The 20502-nt window shown below is 50.5% G+C and overlaps 1 protein-coding gene across 1 annotated transcript in view; it reads left to right on the top strand.

Annotated features, from left to right (window-relative positions):
- COL23A1 (collagen type XXIII alpha 1 chain) overlaps nucleotides 1-20502 on the top strand; it is a 386867-nt gene that overhangs the window by 328157 nt on the left and 38208 nt on the right. Inside the window, exons 4-5 of the mRNA XM_052642950.1 lie at nucleotides 3759-3766; nucleotides 5379-5405. Of these exons, the coding sequence (XP_052498910.1) occupies nucleotides 3759-3766; nucleotides 5379-5405 (35 nt within the window). The remainder of the gene's footprint in view (nucleotides 1-3758; nucleotides 3767-5378; nucleotides 5406-20502) is intronic.

Here is a 20502-nt window from a genome sequence, read left to right as displayed (position 1 = left end):
AGATACTTTTGTCTTCTTCGTTTCTAATCTCAGCAATTGGTGCCACCAGACCTGATGCAGTATTCCTCATTCCAAATGCTCTTCACCCCCACCTCTGGGCCCATGAGAACCCCCTTGGTGATAATGATTGTGATGACTAAATAGGGAAACTGATGCCACTGCTTCTACCACCATCTTCAGTAAAGCCAAAGACAGTCTTCATAAAGTATGGAGAGTCCTCATCAATGTGTTGCAATAGACACTCCCTGCAGATCAGAAACGGAGAAGGCAATGGCACCCCACTCCAGTTCTCTTGCCTGGAAAATCCCATGGGCGGAGGAGCCTGGTGGGCTGCAGTCCATGGGGTCGCGAAGAGTCGGACACGACTGAGCGGCTTCACTTTCACTTTTCACTTTCATGCATTGGAGAAGGAAATGGCAACCCACTCCAGTGTTCTTGCCTGAAGAATCCCAGGGATAGGGTAGCCTGGTGGGCTGCTGTCTATGGGGTCTCACAGAGTCAGACATGACTGAAGCGACTTAGCAGCAGCAGCAGTAGATCAGAAAACAGGCTGAGAAGGCTCAAGTTTGAAAGTGACCTAAAGGGTGATACTGGAGAGAATAGTAACCAGGCAAGTTGACTGTTTTATTGCTGCCATTGGACTATATCTCAGGAGCTTGAATGATGGAGATATTGTTACACTGCTCGGGATGGTGTATCTTCAAGGCTTCATTTCAATGCTCCCGTAGCTGCATATATTTAAATTTTTAACTTATCACTGGGAAATTTAAAATTAATTCATAAAAAATCATCTTTTTCAAGATTTCAAAGGATATGGCAATTTGTGAAGTGTAATATTTTACTTATTAAATGGCTTTTTTCGTCCTCTAATTCTGCCACTTCTATCTGTGTTATCTACTATTAATGAAATCTTGTGCACATCCTTCTGGATTTATTGATAAATTAATATACATGTCATTTTGAGGGTATGTATATTAGCTACAAATTTTCTATGTGGTAAACATGGTTTATATAGATTAAATTTATCTGACTAATTTGTAGAAATAATTCCAATAAATTGAAACTGCTAAGACTAAGGATACCCAAATTTTATAATTCTGAGTCCACACTCAGAATTTGGACTGAGTTTGAACTTAGAATTATAGATTATATAATTAAATTATAATATTTTTCCCTACTATATAGATAGGACTTCATCAATCTTTTCCCCCAGTGTTTATATGGGTATGTTTCCTGAAACTGCACAAATGTTACATTTTTAATCTTTGGCAATGTGATATTACAAAGAAATTGCTTTTCTTCTGTTTTAATTCAGCTCAGTAATCTTCACATATGCTTAATCCTTACTAGTCACTTTGTTATTTCATTTTCTTTTTTTTTTTTTTTTTCATTTTCCTTGGTATATCAGTGTCTTTGTTACTGGTTTCTAAGAACTCGTAACTAGGGATATTAGCTGTTTTCATGCAGTGCAAATGAACTACCATATTTCATTTCCATCAGTTTACTATGGTGTTTTGTATTTTGGTTGTATATTCAAATATAATCATGTTGTGTTTTAAAAAAGAACAAAGAACCTCAAACAAGTCAGGGATACATTCTTTCAAGGTTTAAAAATAAAACAGATCAGCAGGTACGCGGTGGGTCAGTATGGCCTTGGCACCTGGGAAGCTGTCTTGTCAAAAGAGTACCAGCATTGGCATCCCAGGAGGGGATGCATTTGCTCTTTATTTTTAACATGAACAGTCTTTACTTCTTGTCAATGCATCCTTTTCTTTAATAATTAAAGCAGAGGTACAGTGTACTTTGATTGGCCATAAATAGGATGTTTTAGTTAGCAGAAAATCCAAGTTAACATGTATAAGCCAGAATGACTTCCCCATACCTCAATATGTGAACACGTCTTCTATCAGAGTTGACCAAACACGGAGTAGGCCAGGCACAGGTGAAGGTGCGGGCAGGTGTGTGCGTGTGGCATCAGAAAGGTGATAGTAAGTCCATCTGGTGGCTTTTCTCTTTTTGGTAAAACAGAGAGTGGGGCAATTGTCTGAAAGTGAGATACCAGCAGTGCAGATGTCCACATGGCCAACAACCCGCCCCTCCCCAGTCTAGATTTAGGGTATGCACAGAACACACCCACCCCAATCAGGTTACATTCTCAGACATTAGCACATCATGCATCAATTTCTGAAGCAAAAAAGCTTTGTCTCATCTCTCTCCTTTCTCTGTCCCATCACCTCTTCACTCACCCTCCACCATTAAATCCATGAGCAAGTTCTGTCTGCCCTCACTGGCAAGTCCATCTGACTCACTTTTCTTCATCTCCTCTGCCAGTCCCCAAGTCCAGGCCACTGTCACCTACAGGGGGACAACTGCAACACATCCTCAAGCCCACTTTTACCCCCTCAAATCACTCCTCTGTGCAGAAACCTTCAGTGGCCCCCACTGTCCTTCAGATCACACCCCCCACCCCCAGATGATGACATGGAGACAAGACATTGTGGTCTGGCTGACTTGCCTTCTCCCCAGGTCTTGCCCTCCTGCAGCCGGCTCAGCTTTGCCTCAAGCCTAGATGCCCAGTGACTTGGTGTGTTTGGAGCCCTTCCTCTGCCAGATAACCATGCCTCACCCTCTGGACTCAGCCTAGCCTCCCGTCCCAAGTCCGCCCAGTCTGGCTCTGGTCTCTCATGATGTGCTGGGAGCTTCTTGTGCTTCCTTCCTGTGTCGTTTTCTCAAGTATCAATCCATCCAAGGAGAATTCTGTGAGTCAGAGATCTTGGCCTCCTTCATACCTGCACCCAACACTGACCCATGAAAATGTGGGGGTGGCTGACTGCCGAGGGCCGTCTCTGTGTTCTGGCCTCGCCCTACTGAGGTCTGGGGTTACAGAGGAGCAAGCAGAGGAGTCAATGGTTTGGCAGCACTGTGGCTTTTAGTGGAATGTGTGTAGGATCTGAGAATCGGGAGACTTCCTTCAGGCATAAATTCCACCCCTAACCAACAGCGTGTCCTTAGATGAGTCACTTCTTTCGCTCTGAGCCTCTGTGTTGTCATCTGCTGCATGGGTATGTTTGTCGTACCTCGGAGATTACTGAGTAGGTCAAATGCTGTCATGGCTGGGCAGGGTGGTTTGGGCACTCTAAGGTGAGGAACACCTGCATGTGCTCCATGGGGCAAGCTTCAGCTTGCTGCACCAGCCTTCCTGGAGCTGCCACCTGTGCTTCCAGACTGGCCCCCTTCAAATTTCCCTACACACAGCCAGGCTCGGCACCGCTAACCCCAGAGCTGGGCTATGGGCCCCCCTCCACCTCCTTACACATCTGCTCAGCCACACAAGCACATATCCAGTGCCTGTTAGGAGTATTCTTCCCTCTGCCCAAAATGTTTTCTTTCTCAAGTATCTCCCTTTCCACAGAAATGAACCAACTCCCATTGAGCTCCAAAATGTATTCTTCAAGAAGGAACAGATCTGCCTGCCAAAGCCCAACACGGTGCCCCCAAGCAGGAAGCCACAGCAGCCTCGTGTCATAAATGCACAAACCAGAACTTGCTGGATTGTCATCACCACGCACATGCCCATCCAGTCCCTCCAAGGGCAGAGGTGCTCCCTCTGCCCTGACACTTGGCCTTGGTGCTGACAACAGCATCAAAGCCTTGCAAGGAGGGGTGACCGGGAGCTGTGCAAGGAAGGGGCTGGCCAGGGTGAGGGGACCCTCTCTCCCTTTGATACTTACTATGGCTTCTCTGCTTGTGTTTTGCAGGTCCTCCTGTAAGTGTCCTGGACTATGTTCTCTCCTCCTGAAAGATAAGATATTTTGTTTTCTCTCTGTGTAGCACTTCTATGAAAAGAATATTTGATTAGAGAGGTGTATTCTTTACAAAAAGTTCAGTCTCAGCCAGGGACATGTTCTTTTGGCATTTGTAGATGAATGCAAGCACAGGATTCATGTACTTGACTTGCCCAGTGAAGCATCCTGTGACCATTATCCTTCCAAGAGAGCTGCCACAAACCTGGCTGCTCCTCATCAACATCTCTGGCTCAAGTTTTTTAACTTGTTGCACAGAAGCGCAAGCACTATGCCTGTATTTCCTAACCCTTCTGCAGCAGTTGATCTGCATAAACATTTTCATCTCACGTGCTTTGGCAGAAAGGACTCTGAAATCAGGCAAATATGTCAAGAATAAGTGGGGCTTAACCACTAGATTCTGGGGTCTGTTTTCCTTCTTTGCCAAAATATTTAACTCTCTGGATAGGGCAACAGAGACCTTGAGAATACAGCTGGCCAGTAAGGGTGCTGAGTTGGAGAAGGATGTGAGGGAGAGGGTGGCTACTGGATCCACAGCAGCCCCAGAAATCCCATTCCTTCTCCAAGACCCATGACAAGTTCGCCTTTGATTCATCTTGGCAGTTTTTCAGAGCCTGATAAATCCCAATGAATTCATTCAAGAAACACAATGACGGTCTGCTTGAGCCAAAATTAACCTTCTAAAGGAATTCCTTTCAGATGAGCAGCTTCATTTTTACTTCAACTTAACCATGATTCATTTCCCAATCCGCACCCTTCAGAATCGGAACATCTTGGTGCATGTAGCAGCACCCCATTGAGGAAGAAAGCCGGAATGTGTAGATTTATGGGCCAAGAGCAGTTTTACGCAGTTGAGTCATTCCTGTCATGTGGAGGCTAGCCTGTGTGAACTCGCCAAAGTGCAGAACGCAGAGGGCTATGGAGCAAATTTGTCTTGTTGTGTGTATGTTTGTGTTTTTCAACCTGGCTGTAAAATGACTAAGTGAATTAAACAGATGCAGAGTTCTCAAGCTGCACGTGGCAAAGACCCCATGGGATTCTGGAAGGTGGCTCCATAGCTACCATGGCAACCTGAAGTGGAGGCCGATGTGTGGCCCAGTGTCTGGGCAGCCACTACTGCAAGCACATGGAGTCAGAGAAGCATCCGGTAGCAGTCAACGTGTCCCCATACCTCTGACTTCCAAAGGCTGTCTTCCTCGGGTCACCCCATTCCCAGGGGCAACAGAGAGGAAACCCGTGAGGCCCATGAAGGAGCGTTGTCCGTGGTAGCTAGGATGCCACCTCCTAGAACTCCACAAGGTCCTTGCCATGTGCCTCAGGTGACGTGAGGAAGACATTGTGGTGTGTGCCCTGGTGACCCCTCCAGCCAGGTCGAGGAGGTGGGGACTGGGTGCTCCATCCCCCAGACCTGCTCCAGCCTTGCGTTCCCCCTTGAAGGAGTCCATCAGCAGCATCTGCTGCAAACCCCACAGACACAGGGGCGAGGGGGATCTGGGGCCCTGATTGAGTTCTAAGTGTTGCCATATGGTTTTTCTACCGAAGGTCTAATTATTAACGACATATTAATTACCACAGGGGCAATCGGGACGAGATGGCTACCCGGTAATTTGCCATTTATTTTTTTTTCTCTCTTTGCCCTTCACTCTCTAGCCAATCTTCTTCCTCTGTGCCTTTATTTAACTGTCTGCACCCCTCTCCTCCCGCTCCTCCAGCTCTGCTCCTCAGTGGCCACAGTCTCTCTGTGGATGGATTAGTGTTAGTTCTGTGGAGTTGCAAAATGTGCGGGTCTGCAAGGCCCTGTCCTGGCAGGAACCATCTGCCCCTCCAGCAGCCCTGCAGACAAATCAAATAGCCTTCAAGAGTCTCATGGGCATGCTGAGACCACCCAACACTGCTCTTCCCAGCCAGTGTGTCAGCCCTGAGCCCAGGGTCCAGTCCTTGACCATGGAGTGAGTGCTACCCCTCGGGCTTGGATGTCATCCTCTTCCCAGGGAACAGGAGACTCCCTGTCCCAGCCCCCCATGTCCTGTCACCGCTCCAGAACCGGAGACTGGTTGGTTCCTGTTTGGCCTCTTTGGAGTCATTACTTCTCAGATCTTTTACAGTTAAACCTAACAGCTAGCTTATACCTGGAATGGACGTCCCCAGCCTGAGCCGAGTGAGCACCACAGCGGAAGCACGGTGACATGAGGTTGTGCCGCTGTGGGGTCCTGCCCGTGACAGCAGTATCCAGAAGTTCTGATAAAGACAGAGCAGGGGTTGAGCCCGGTGAAGGGGAGTACAAGGACCATCCTGCCAGGAGGATGCAGGGAGGGTAAACGTCGATAAATTCAGGGACCTCTCTAGTGGCCAGCTCTGTCCACACTCAGGATGGGCTGGCAGGGGAAGGCAGGGGCAGAAGGTGGGCCCCCCAGTCTTGCAGAAGTCGCCTTCCAAGGAGGCTGTGGAGGGCACTCCAGCCCCAAGCATCAGGGAGACCTGAGCATGGGTTCCAACACTGCTGTCTCATATATGGATGACCTTGGGGAAGGCTCTGGCCCTCTGTGAGCTTCAGTTTCCTGCTTTGTGACCCAGGGTGATTCAAAGCCTCCCTTATAGCATTGGAGCTGGGATTAATTAAGGCAGAGGAGGTGATAGCTGCACAAAATGTGTCACAAACCTGGCCTACAAGACTTGATGGAAATTTAGGGGGCATTTCCCTCATGTCTGGAGTGGTCCATTCTGAGTCCAGAGTGGAGTTTGGAACCTCCTGGCTGGCCAGGGCAGCTCCCCCAGCAGCAAGCAGCCTGGACCCTCAGATTAGAAACGCCCAGCCCTGCGTGGGTTAAGAATGAAATGTGAAGCCAGCCACGATCCACCTTCATCCCGCAGGAGCACACGGCGGGTCAGGGCGCCACCACCTCCCCAGCAACTTTTCCTGATGCGGGAGGAAGGAGTCAGGCCTCACATTCCCAGACATGGCAGCCAGGGTCTTGGGGAACTAGAAGCTTTTGCTAGAATATTTCACCTTCATGTCTTGGGCCCACTCGCTTCACTAGCCCAGGAGCTCAGGACAGTTTCCGACAGAACCACTCCTGGCATTACCTTGTTGCCTTTTACACCCAGGGTTACTGTTTTTTTGGCTGGGCTGGGTCTTCGTTGCTTCGCGGGCTTTTCTCTAGTTGTGAAGAGCGGGGACTACTCTTTGCTGAAGTGTGTAGGCTTCTCGTTGTGGTGACCTCTCTTGTTGAGCACAGGCTTTAGGGTACGCGGGTTTCAGTAGCTGCTGCACGTGGGCTCAGTTGCGGTTCCCGGAGTCTAGAGCACAGATTCAGCAATGTGGTGCACGGGCTTAATTGCTCCGAGGCACGTGGGATCTTCCCGGACCAGGGATTGAACCTGTGTCTCCTGCATTGGCAGGCAGATTCCTTACCACTGAGCCACCAGGTTAGCCCCAGGGGAGTGAGTAGTGGCTCTTCCCCTATTACTGTCTCCTCTGAGCGCATGACACCCAGAGGTTCTTTCTCCCTGGCTGTGAGCATCAGAGAGGCTGCTGGCTGACTGTGGAAGTCATTTAGCCTGGGTAAGGGGCAGGGAGCTCTACACCAGCTGCCAGAGGGTCCAGTCTGCCTCCCACAGAGCCTCAACTCCCTCTGCTGCCATCCCTGCCTTTCCTCCCAGGACAGAGCAGGCTGTGGGGATGGTCAGCAGGCTCTGTGGGTGACGGGCCAGAGTCTCCCTGCAGAGTTCGGCAGCTGGGAATTGAATCCCACTCACTAGCTGTGAGGCAGGGGCAAGCCCCTCAGTAGCACTAAGAATCTGTTTCCTTCCATGTGAAGAAGAGAGCTGGGATTAGGTAAAGTGAGATCGCAGTAAACAGTGGCCAAGTGAGTGGGGTTGTTATAGGGCTGGCAGGAAATTAAGCCTGGGATTTGGAGCTTCCCTGGTAGCTCAACTGGTAAAGAATCTGCCTGCAATGGAGGAGACCTGGGTTTGATCCCTGGGTTGGGAAGATCCCCTGGAGGAAGGCATAGTAACCCACTCCAGTATTCTTGCCTGGAGAATCCCCATGAACAGGAGTCTGGCGGGCTACTGTCCATGGGGTCCCAGAGTTGGACACGACTGAGCAACTAAGCATATAGCGTGTGAGGTTTTTGGTGCTGAGCCCAGGTCAGAGATAGGGTCTGTGAATCTGAGATGAAGAGGCCAAAGGAGAGGTGTGTTCACCCGGTATGAAGTTGGGAGCTTTCTGGAAAGGAAACAGGTTAGAGCCCAGCAAGCCCTCCCCACTGCCTGTTTGCAGGCAGCGCTGGCAGCCTGTGCCGTTGTGCCCTTGGCCCCTTAGGCTTCTTGTCTCTGGGTAGCCCCGAGCAGACTGGGCTGGGTGAGAAGCTGGTATCACACCCACAGTTACCCCAGGGCTGCGTTGCTCCTTTTCCCGCAGTCACCCATCCCCAGTTTGCATGCAACTCCTCACTTCTGAATTCCCATGTCCCGCTAGTGATAAAGAACCCTCCTGCCAATACAGGAGACATGAGAGATGCAGGTTGGATCCCTGGGTCAGGAAGATCCCCTGGAAGAGGAAACGGCAACCCACTCCAGTATTCTTGCCTGAAGAATCCCATGGACAGAGGAGCCTGGCAGGCTGCAGTCCATGGGGTCACAAAGAGTCGGACAAGCTGAAGTGACTTAGCATGCATGCACCATTCCACACAGATGTGGGCAACTTCCCTGGGTGGGCTGGCCTTACTTGCTGCTGAGTTCAAGGTGTCCATGCCTCCAGTGCTGGGAGCCAGTCAGCTCAACCAGCTGTGTGCTTCTGAGCACCCTTGTTCCAAGCCTCCGAGGCTGTCCCTTTAGTGGGCCCCCAGGGTGAAGGTGACACCCTGCCTGGCTTCCCTCCATAGGAGGGAAGCAGACCTATGTGGGCTGGGGGAGGTTGGAAGGGAATTCTGCAGGCTCAGGGTCCATGTGTTTTAGGCTGAAATTCGGACCTCTCAGCTGATGAAGGCCCTAGCTTCCAGCCCGGGCTCTGCTTACAGACAGTTCCATGTGGTCACCCAGGGGTAAGGTGACCTCTAGCGTGAGGGGGCTGGCCGCCCGAGAGGCACCTCATGTGCTGAGTATTCGCAGGCTTTGAATCTGTCTGACCCAAGTCCTATCCTGGCTCAGCTGGGCGAACTAGGGTACTTGGAACCTGGGGAAAACACATCGACAGAGCTAAAGGTTTAAATGGGAGAATACACCCAGAGCCCAAGTGTAGGATGTCAGGTGACAGCCCCTCAATAATACCTCTATCTTCCTCACCTCACACAACCTTGATGGAAAGAAAGACAGGCTTAGGAAATTTATCCACCGACACACATTGGCAGCATTTAGAAAGGAAAGTGGCTTTGAGAGCAGTCAGTTTTCTTTCTTTTTTTTTTTTTTTGCAGTGAGGAAGTTTATTGAAAGGAAACAGAAAAGGCTTCTGACATAGACATCAGAAGAGAGTAAAGGAGATTACCCTTGTCGTTAACTTGAGCAGAGCTTCTAGTGGGCTACCAACAACAGGTTAAATAAGCATTTCAAAGTTGTAAAAGTTTTACTGAAACCCTGAGAATTGTCAGTTTTAGAAAAAGTTTTAGGGGCTTTTTTCTGCAATTTAGTGAACTTCAAGACCAGCCTCAGGGAGGTTTTTCTTTTCCTTTGTGCTAAAAACATGTCACTTCCTAAAGGGAAGTAAGAGCAAGAAAAGACTTAAGCAGGGTGGCTGTGGTGGAGACTGTGCCAGCTGTGTGTTCTGGGTTAATCCCGGGTGCCCCTCCCCACCCTGTGAGGAGAGCAGCTGAAGTCCATATGTGGACCCAGTAGGGGCAGCAGAGGGACAGGGGCATAGAAGCTGAGTATGTACATGGGGCAGGTTGTGGACCGAAAAGGGCCCGTGGTCACCTTGTCCACAGTCTCCCTATACAGAGGCCAGCCTGTCCTTTTCTACTGCAAGGGTTAATGAATAGCTCTCTGCTGATGACGAAAGAAGCATGTTTTTTATAAAAACCTTCCCAAAATAGAGAAAAGCACAAAAAGAAAAAAGCAAGTATCCGTAATCCTACCACCCACAGATAAGTCCACTCAATATTTTGGTGTTTGTTCTTCCCATACTTCTTGTATACAAGTTTGTTTTTATTTTTATTATTATAAAAATGACATTACAATGGACATACTTTTTTGTGACCTATTTTTTTCACTTAATATAGAATGAGAGTTTCCTACATCATTAAAAAAATTTTATAGAGGGTAATAGCTGCATAGCATTTTGCCATATCTATAATTGATTTAACCAATTCCCAAGTCATGTTATTTATATTGACAATCTTTCACTCTTGTAGTCAACATGATGGGAATAAATCTAAGCTTATTTCCGTAATTATCTCCTTAGAATAAACGTCTAGAAGTTGACTTGCTGGCCCAAAGGGTTTGCACATGTTTAAGGCTTTTGATGTGTACTGCCAAATTGCCCCCCCAAAGGCTGTGCTGATTTACATTCCCACCAACGGCACATGAACGCTACTTGTTTCCCAAAGCCTTGGCCAATCAAGGGTATTATACTTTTAAATCTATGCCAATATGATAGGTGAAAATTTATGGATGTAAGTGTAAGTATGTATCTTGTTTTAATTTCGAGTATGTTTTCATTAGAAGCAATCGCAGATGAAATTAGTTTTGATAAAATTCATGTAGTCCTAACTGCCATCTGGTGGTAGAACGTGGAATTACAGGGATAGAATTTCAAGAGATCACCAGGCATTTAAGAATTTTCAAGTTTCAGTTGATCCAGGGACAGCAGACATCATGAAATGAGCAGCACAGGGGGAATTTTAAACTCAGAACATTGCCAGTCCAAGGTGGGACCTGTAGAGGAGCCCTTGATGCAGCACTTTTATATTTAGGGGTAGTAATCAGCATTCATGTTGATAAAGTGAGTTTGCCATCTCATAAATAGCAGAATTGGCTCTGCTTAACAAATCCCAGAGGTGTGTTGTGTATGAGGGTAGCACGATGAGAATCAGACCCAGTTGCAGTCTTTGGGGAACTATGGGGGAGGGGTAGCCAACAGCCAATTTACCATGGGATAGAGAGGAAGGGACAACTAGGAGCCGCTGTGGCCTTCCTGGAAGTTTCTTACAACACTCTCCTTTTTCCTCTCCAAACTGTGGCTTCTGTCTAGGACAAAAAGACTTGTCCCTCATGCAAGGTTCAGCCTTGTCTACACCTTGACTTTCGCATAGAAAACTTCTCACCATCTCCTATTTACAACATCAAAATCCTCACATTTCCTCTTCTTTTGGTATTTGGACTTTTTAACTCTTAACACTGAGCTTTAATGACTTTCGGGTTTGTTTTACACCTTCAGAACACTGTTTAAATAGTTACTGAAAATGTGTATTTAGTAAATTTTCCAGAGCTTAAGATTTGTGTATTTGAATGTATGAGGAGAGTGATAGGCTGTGAGGCCAGAGGCACATAGAAATGATGAAGCCCACTGAGGGCCAGTGGTGCAGAGTCCCTGGAATAGGGGAGTGTGCCCACTTCAGAAACACCGTCGGCCATCGTCTCTCTACCAGACAGTTTCCTGGGTCTTTGGACTAGTGCCAAACAGGAGTGACAAGGCCCCTCCCTGCAGTGATGAGAGAAACAAAGAAAAGAAACCAATAAAACAGTAAAATGTCCTAGACAGAGAATAAAGCAGGGAACGTGATGAGAGGGCTGCCTGGGTGGGATAATGTGGATTATCAGAAAGCTCTTGGGGAAGATGACATTTGAACTGAAGCTCATATGATGAAAAGATGTCACAGTTTGGAGAGGTGTGAGACATGCTCCTGGCCGAGGAAAAAGTGCACAGGTCATGAGACTGAAGCATGTGTCGTGTGTCCAGAGTGTGTGTGAGGCCAATAGGCGGGAGTGAGTGAGCAAGTGCCAGGAAATGGTAGAAGGGGGAGTTGGAGAGGTCTCCAGGGCTGCATGGAGTAGAATCTTGTAGGTCATGGTGAGAGGCTGACCGAGGCAGGAGGCCAAGAAAACCTGGCTCTGTGTTTACTGAAACCACCTGTCCACAGGGGCAGGCTGCCTCGACAAATGCTGGAAGACTCTCTCCTTCCAGTGCTTAGTCGCTCAGTCATGACCAGCTGTTTGTGACCCTTTGGATCATAGCCTACCAGGCTCCTCTGTCCATAGGATTTTTCAGCAAGAATACTGGAGGGGGTTGCCATTTCCTCTTCCAGGGGATCTTCCCAACCCAGGGATGCAACCTGCCTCTCCTGGGTCTTCTGCATTGGGAGGTGTGTTCTTTACCTGCTGAGCTATGGGACTGTCCACTCCCATCCCCCGCCAGAGGCTTTTCCAACATGCCAGGAACTATAAGGACTGTAAGTGCATGGACTGAGTGTTTGCTGGAGACATGCTGGCCCATGTTCACACCCTGAGAGATTGATGGTCTTGGCCTTGCTGCACAGAGGAGGAAGCTGGGCTCAGTCCATGATAGGACTTGGCTGAGATACCAGGCCCACCCTCATGGCAAAGCCTGAGTTAGCACAAAGCCTGCAGACTCTCCATCACACCAGCCACCCTATCAGTAAGCTGACTGCAGCAGCAGATCAGGGCTCAGACTGTCTGTGCACTGGCAGAAGGGTCTTTCTCCTCTCATCACCCAGAGAAACAGATATTTAGAGTGAATGTTCTCCTCCTCATCCCTGTTTCTATCTGGCCCTGGGATTCTCACCCCATTCCACCACCCCTCCCCCATTATCAAATTGTTAGGACCCTTTCCTGCTTTCCATTAAAAAAACAAAACAGAAAACAAGGTCTAACTTAAAGAAGAAAATGTCTTCATCCCATCTTCTCTCCTTTTCCTCATCCATGTATCTGTCAAACTCCTACTCATCCCTCAAAACAGGCCCTAATTATTAGAAATTCGTGGTAGCAAGAGGGGGGAAATCTTCCTTATGATGAAATGTCTAATTCCATTTCCCTGGCCAGGAGCAGCTGAAGGAAGCAGGGAGACCACAGCCATAATTGACCCCCTCCCCGCCCCTGCCCCTAGGCATCCACTTAGCCCTTCTGTCCACATTTGCAGTGTGAAACTTGGCCTGGATGAAAACATGAGGGATCGGATCTGGGCAGCCCTTCACAGTTTCAGAGTACATCCTATCCCTGGACACCACGACTTGTGCCCGTTTTGTGGACTGAAAAAACCGAAGCTTAGAGTGGCCCTGCCCCTTTGCCGGCTCTCACAGTGGCAAGCACGAGGGGCCTGGCTTCCTCCTGAAGGCTCTCTAGACCTTCCCACACAGAGATCTTTATGCCACAGCGGGTAAGGCTGTAATGCAGCCAGACAAGGCCCCGGACCCCACTGAGGAAGGAGGAGCTAACTCCTCCTGGGACAGGGGAGGCCTCACAGTTGGGGCCTGTTTTGAGGGATGAGTAGGAGTTGACAGGGGGACGGGGTAGCTAGGCATTCCATGCAGGACCAACACAGGCACAGTGAGAATGCAGGGCCAAAGTGTGGCCCACGTGCCAGCGGATGGCGACCCTGCGGAAGGGCAGGAAAGAGGAGGATGACACTAAACGAAGGGCCCCCACTCACCCAGAGGGATGAAGACAGATGTGTATACTGGAAAGGCCTCCCTGGCTACAGGGCAGAGACAGGGGCAGGGTGTGGGGGAGGTCCAGACAGAAGGTGGCTATCAACATCAAGCGGCTGAAACAAGTCCCAGTAAGGATGAGATGAAAGAGGGAAGACTGGAGAAGAGAAGGCTGGCAGGAGTTGCAGCCTGATGCTGACAGGTGAGAGACCAAAACCAGAACTCCTCATGCTTGGCAGCAGCCAGTTACCCAAGCATGCTCCAACCGGGGCGGGGTGAAGGGCAGGCAGAGCTGCCCATTGCATGCAGAGTCAGTCATGGGGGGCGTCGACAGCCTAGGCCCCAGGAGACCAGCACAAGCCCTGCACTGAAATGCGGGATAGGAGACAGGGCCTCTGCCTGGGACCAATTTTGAAACGAATAACTCAGACTGTTTGGAATTAATCAAGTGAACAAAAAAAGGACCACCAGGCACCATGCATTCATAGGCTTCTTTGCACCCTCATAGTTCAAAAACAGCTTTGATTGTAAAAATGTAATTAGTTAAATAATTCATCTGTAATATCCCAAATTCATCTGTGTTTGGACTTAAGCATTCCACATCTCATTTTCATCTGACCCCTGCAGGGCTGCTCCCCAGTTCTCCAGATTCTGGGTGGAGCAAATGAAAGCAGATTTCCTGAGCAGCCCCTGCTAATGGTCCCCAGATTGGAACCATGGGGAACCACAGTTGGGCCCCAGGGAAAAGGCCACCATGCTGACTTTCCCTTCCTCTTCCCCAGGGTACCCTCAAAAGCCCAGTACAGGTGCTCCTGGACCTGGGCTCCTTGCCTTGGGCCCATGTCCCTCAAGTATCACACGTGGAGCAACCAAAAGAACAGAGGGTTGAGCTGCTGCTCCTGCCCCTGGTCTCTAGAAGCCCTACTTACCCTTGCAAGCATTTTGCATCTTCCAGGCAGTGGCCTAGGAGCCCCCTGCTCCTATTACAAACCTCCAAGGGAGGTACCATCTTCCCATGTCTAGTTCTGGGATTGCTTACAGCAGGAGCAGCCCATGGGAGGCCAGCAGAGGTTTGTCCGGCTCTTTGCAGGTGTTCCTGTGACACCTTTGCAGAGTGATGCCCTCCAGGCTGGTCTCTGACCCCCCTTTCTCCCCAGGCAGCGAAGCACCCTCACCACATTGCCAGGAACAGCATGTTCACAGACCTGCACTAGGCCACTGGGGCAAACTCAGGTCTTCCAAGTGAGTAGACTTGAAAGAAAGCAGGTATTTGGAGTTTGAAGCTGGTCCACACAGTATCCTCCTGAAATCAGGGACTGGCCCTCTGTCCTGCCCATGCAGTGGAGAGAGAGTGGGCTTTGGGGCTCCATAGACCATGTGACCCCTCTTCAGGCGTCTGGGGAGCCATTTAAATGACCCCATGAGCGCCCTAGCACTGGACATACAGATGGGGTTCAGTGAGTGACAGTTCCTTCAACCACAGTGATCACCAACCCCAGCAGGGGAGCCCTTGAGGCTGAAGGAGCCCCTCCCAAAGAAGTATCCCCAGCACCCAAGGTGTGGCCCAGAAGGACAGGAGTCAGCTGGTGCCTGACAGGTCAGGAGTGCCCTCTGGTGCTCCCAGGCCAAGCACTGGTGCTAGTAGGGAACTTTATAGAAGAATTCACTTGGCAATTGGTTCACTCAACAAATATTTATTGTGTCCTCACTTTGTTTGACATTTGGGATACAACTAGTGAGACATACATCCAGGGCCCCTCCCCTCATGGAGGAGGGGACTGAGTGGGAGAGAGAATCAAACTTCAGGGCTGAGAAGGTGCAGGTTGCTACAAGTGTCTGTGACCCAGGCCGGGCTTGGTGGGGGTCAGGGCACCATCCAAAGGAAGAGAGGTGTGGGCCAAGTTTGGAAGGCTGAGGAGGGGCTGGCAGATGGGAACTTCAAGGATAATGTCCAGAGAGAAGGTGCACCCAAAACAGCCCAGGCTGGGAGGGAACAGGAGAGGAGGGTCAAGGCTAGCAGGCCTGGAGCACTCAGCTTCATTGACAAGTCAGTTGCCTCCATAAAGGGGGCACAAAGTGGAGAGAACTCACTATAGCATCCAACCTGGGAAGGTCCAGGCTTAACAGAAACCTTGCAAATCCATCAGGTTGCCCAGGAAGCAGTGAGTTCCCTGTCACTGGAGGCATGCAAGCCTGTGCTACATAACCACCCTTCAGGAGGGGCTTCTTGGGAGAGACTGGCCCCAGTGGGTCATCTCCCTACAAAGGCATGTCCTTCTACTCACGTGCATGCTAAGTGGCTTCAGTCATGTCCGACTCTTTGCAATCCCATGGACTGTAGTCTGCGAGACTCCTCTGTCCATGGGATTCTCCAGGCAAGAACACTGGAGTGGGTTGCCATTTCCTCCTTCAGGGGGATCTTCCCAACCCAGGGATTGAACCCACATCTCAGATCTCCTGCACTGGTGGGCAGGCTCTTTACTGCTAATACCACCTGGGAAGCCTTTTTGGGCTACTCAGACCCAAACTCGGTGGAACAGGATGGCGCAAGCCCATCTAGAGAAGGCGGCACTTCAAATAGTCACAGACACGCTTCAGAGGCAGGCCTCTGGTGGGCACCGGATCCTCAGGGAGAGTCACAGTGGGGACGGGAGGTGGCGGGAAGGCAGTGCTGTGGGTCAGTTACTGAGGAATTGTGTGGCTGAGGAAAAGGTGAGGAAGACTTCTCAGAGGTGACGTGTGGGTCTGGAAAGAGTATCATGGGGGCAGACAGGGGGTTCTTGAATGTTAGACCAAGGGAAGCTGCAGCTCTGCCCTGAGGGTGGGGGTGAGGCCGTACCAGGTGCAGCCACAGGGAGATGGTGAGGTGGGAAGCATGCAGGGTTTAAGCAGGAAATTCAGGCTTGGGTCCCAGGCCAAACTGGCTATGCCTAGCCTCGCCAACCTTCAGTTTCTTCATCAGTGGAATGGAGGTAATAACGGTATCTGCCCAACAGGGCTATGCTTAGGGTCAATGACTTCCAGGTGAGAAGGCAAAGGTGTGTGTGTGTGTGTCTTTTAGCTCTGCCCCATTTCCTGGATTTTTACACCGAAGCTGGCCCAGCACATTACAGTCACATTCATTCAACCCCCTGGGTGCCCAGCTCTAGTCTGGACACTGTTACCTATAGGAAATCATTCCATCCACACCACACCTCCTTTACAGAGGAGGAAACAAGCTCCAGGGAAGTTAAGCAGCTTGCTCCAAGGCCTGCAGGGTAAAAGCAGAACAATGAGGATGACTCCCCACTGCTTTACTGTAGGAAGAATGGACACTGGGGATAGGAGGCACAGGGGCTGGTGGAGACCGATCCAGGGGAGAGGCCAAGTTCCAGCCAGGGTAAGTGGAGAACTGGATGTATACGTGGCTCGGAGAGACGGTTCAGAGCTAGAATTGCAGGCTCGCAAGCTCATTGGCGCATTCCAGGGGCCAGCCAGGTGATGAAACAGGGGAGGCGGGCTGGGTGCAGGGGAGTGGCGGGACCAGTGGGCCTCGACTGAACTGGGAGGGCACAGGCCCCATCTAAGGGGGTCACTGCAGCTCATCCCAAGCAGCTCGATCATTACCACATCTTTTAACATTTCAAGAGAAGCTGGAAATACAGGTTTTTTAATGAAATCTTTGGATTCTTAAGAATTCCAATCAACCTGTTAATTCTTGTGACTCTTTGCAGCCCCATGGACTGTAGCCCACCAGGCTTCTATGTTTATGGAATTCTCCAGGCAAGAATACTGGATGGGTTGCCATGCCCTTCTCCAGGAAATCTTCCCAACCCAGGGATCAAACCCAGGTCTCTTGCATTGCAGGCAGACTCTTTACCATCTGGACCACCAGGGAAGCCCAATCGGGTAACAGTGGGTGACAACTGTGTCACCCATGGAAACCAAGGAGGGCTTACCTCAAAACCCAAGGTTTCAGAGAGGCTGGGGATTCAAACATGAGTGAGGATGGGAGGAAGCAGGCAAGGGGCCCTGCAGACTAAGGCTCAGGGCAAGAGGGCAGATCAGGTGTGTAGCCTAGGACATCAGGGGTCCCTGCAGCCTCAGTGTCTGCTGTGAGCCCTGTCAGTCACTCTTGTCCCCTGGTGTCCTGGTAATGCTGTTCCCTCCACTCAGTCCCACCAGCTGAACTGTGCTGTCCCAGGCAGGCCACTACTCATTATATAGTTTCAGCCACACTGGGACCATCACCCTCTGATCCATCCTGCTAGATCTTCATCGCACCAGAGGCAGCCGCCAAAATGGGTGCCTCAGCTGGTCTGCCATCCTCATTGCCTTCCCTCAGACCAGCCCCACGTGCCTGAGCTGGAGACACCAGGCTGGAGGCAACTCTCAGCAGATAAGCTCAGTTCACTGATCCAGCTTCCATCCTCCCCAACCCAGTGGGAGTCAGATCTGTCACTCCCCTTCACCCCACCCTGAAACAATTTTTCCTGATATCTGACAGGGTAATCATGTAACAGGCAAATGTGTAATTTAGGCAGGTATTTGGGGATCTGTTCAAAGGCATAGCACCCCTTCTTCTAGCCAAGAGGTGTAATGGACATACGTGTAATTGCTTCCAGGGCACACAGCGTGTTCACTGATCATGTCTTCTCCCCAAAATAGAAGCCAGCTGGCTTTCCGGCCTCACGAAATCACAGAGCTAAAGAGACCAATGGGTTTTCTAGGCCAAGGGTCACAAAGCCAGATGCCCCTACAGAGCTGGCAGGTCACTTCAGCAGGACAGTAGGCCAGTTGTGAGGCCCTGGGAACTGCGCTGGGCCCAGCAGCTGTTGCCAGGCATGTGAACCCAGCTGAACCCATCTTCAGCTTTTCAGTAAAAGTCCATGCTCCAGATGTTTATGTTTTTAAATGTTGCAACTAAACCAATTTTTAAATGTTGCAACTAAACCAAACCTGGCTCCAGGCCAGCCCTGCCCTCCCTTGGCCAGACAAGGAGTGAGAGGGGGCAGCATGGGAGGGCCAAGTGAAGGGCAGGGCTCCGACCTTGGCAGGCTCCTAGGTCCCTCCACAGCTGGACCCCACAGCTCACTCTGAGGTGTAGCAGGTGACTGCAGAGACCACTCTACAAAGGGCCTGAGATCCCAGGAAGGGGTTCCCCAGAAGGCACATGCCACCACCAAGACACAAGCTGCACCCAGCCTGGACGTAAGAATGGGGTTCTTTTTTCCCTTACCCTACAGTGAAATTCAAGTCTGGGAAATCGCTAAGCCCGGACAGTCGTGCTGTGGCCCATGTGTATGCAAACAGCCTGACCTGAGAAATCAGAACCACATGGTACTGACCTGCCCGAGGGTGCTGCCCATCCACCCCCTTGCCCACTGGACAGCCCTAATGAGAGAGCCTTTGCACAGGAAAACGCACGTCCCAGGCTGGGACTCTGGGCCCCAACAGCCTTGTAATTTGATGAACTGTCAACATCTGGGCCATAATTACTGGACCTGGACTGATAATCCTGGTAAGCCCCCCATCCAGGGGCCCTGTTCTGGTGCATTTGGAGGGGGCTTCATTCCCTGACAGGAGCTGTCAGCGTTAATTACAACCAGAAAGCAAGATAGTCACCCAGCTCCGGCTGGTCTGAGCATTTACTCCTGTCTCTGTCTAAACACAGCCAGAATATTGATTCAGTTCCATACAACAGATACTCTTGCCAGTTGGGAGGCCTGAGCCACAGCTAACAGGGAGGAACAGAGCCAGCCTCACACGGAGCAAACAGTCTGCACAACTTCTTTGCCTCGGGGACCCTCCAAGGCTTTGTTCCATGGCTACATTGAGAAGCTCCAGTGACAGAGTTGGCATACTCCATGGCCCAAACTTACTTCACCAAGAAACCTCCTCTCTTTTGCCATACTTGCTAATATTTTTTTGAAAGATGGCTCCATGGAACCCTGCTTAGGAAATACCCAAGGGGTGAAGGAGGGAGCAAACCCACAAAGGTAAGAGATGTCGGCAGTGGCACAGCCTGGCATCTCACTGCCAGCCACTCAGAAGGCCACACAAACATCCCTCCCCAGCGCTGCCCACCCCAGGGCCAGTGCAGACTCCACTCCATGCCTGCTTACCTGTAGGTCTCACAACTTGGGTTGATCTGAAAGAGGAGACCAAGGAGACTATCTTGGGACCCATGCTGAACTTGTCATTTGAGAAAAAGGCATTAAAAAAAGAGAGAGAGAGAAAGGCATGACCTCCATTTTACAGATGAGGAAACTGAGGTTCCAGGCTGCTCAGGTTGTTGAGTGAGGCAAGGGGATGGGCCAGCATGGGGGCTCTGTCCTCCTGGCCTGAGACTCAGCACAGAGCGAGGTTCTGTTTGCTTCTACACAACCAGAATCGCCCTGGAGCTCAGCTGATCTGCACCAGGAAGGAGTGATTTAAGGCATAACCCAGGCTTGTAAACAGCTGTCTAGCTTCATGGAGGGCAGAAAGCGTTGAAAACCTCTGGTGAATTCCACGGCTTTGATCAGGCAGGGGAAGGAGCCAGCAGGGACCGAGCGCCTCCAGGCACAGTGCTGTGGCATCTGACCCTCAGGATAACCCGTTCTGTGGGAGCTGAGGCTCAGAGAGGGGATTTGAACCCAGGGAAGGCCCAAGTCCTGCCTTCACTCTGTGGGCTGCCCAGTGTCATTCCTTCTGCTCCTCTGGTGGGAGATGCAGGGAGAGAAGCAGCCTTGACTGCCGAGAGTCAGGGAAGGGAGGGCTGTCTGGACAGGATAAGACCCTCTGCCACCAAGGCCCTGCCACCACCCCATCTGGGGCTCTGCTCTTCAAGATGGCTTGGCTTCCCAGTACATGCCCCTCCTGCCCAAAACCAGCTTGTCAGCAGCTGGGGCACTCAGCCTGGACTTGCTCCAGCCCATCTACTAGACCCACCCTTCCCCAGAATGCTTCTCTTCCTCACAGAGCACTCAGAGCCGGGCTTGGACCTCCTTCCAACTCACGGAAACACCAGGTTCATCCACACAGCCTGCCATCACAGTTGCTTTGCAAAGATTCAGCCAGGCCCTGAGACAAGGGATCCAGTGAAGCTGGGAACATTGCCTTCTGGGAGACCCACAAGC

Source organism: Budorcas taxicolor, chromosome 7 (assembly GCF_023091745.1).
Source record: "Budorcas taxicolor isolate Tak-1 chromosome 7, Takin1.1, whole genome shotgun sequence".
Lineage (NCBI taxonomy): Eukaryota > Metazoa > Chordata > Mammalia > Artiodactyla > Bovidae > Budorcas > Budorcas taxicolor.
The sequence above is the reverse complement of the archived record's forward strand: the minus strand, read 5'-3'. Positions and strand labels throughout refer to the sequence as shown.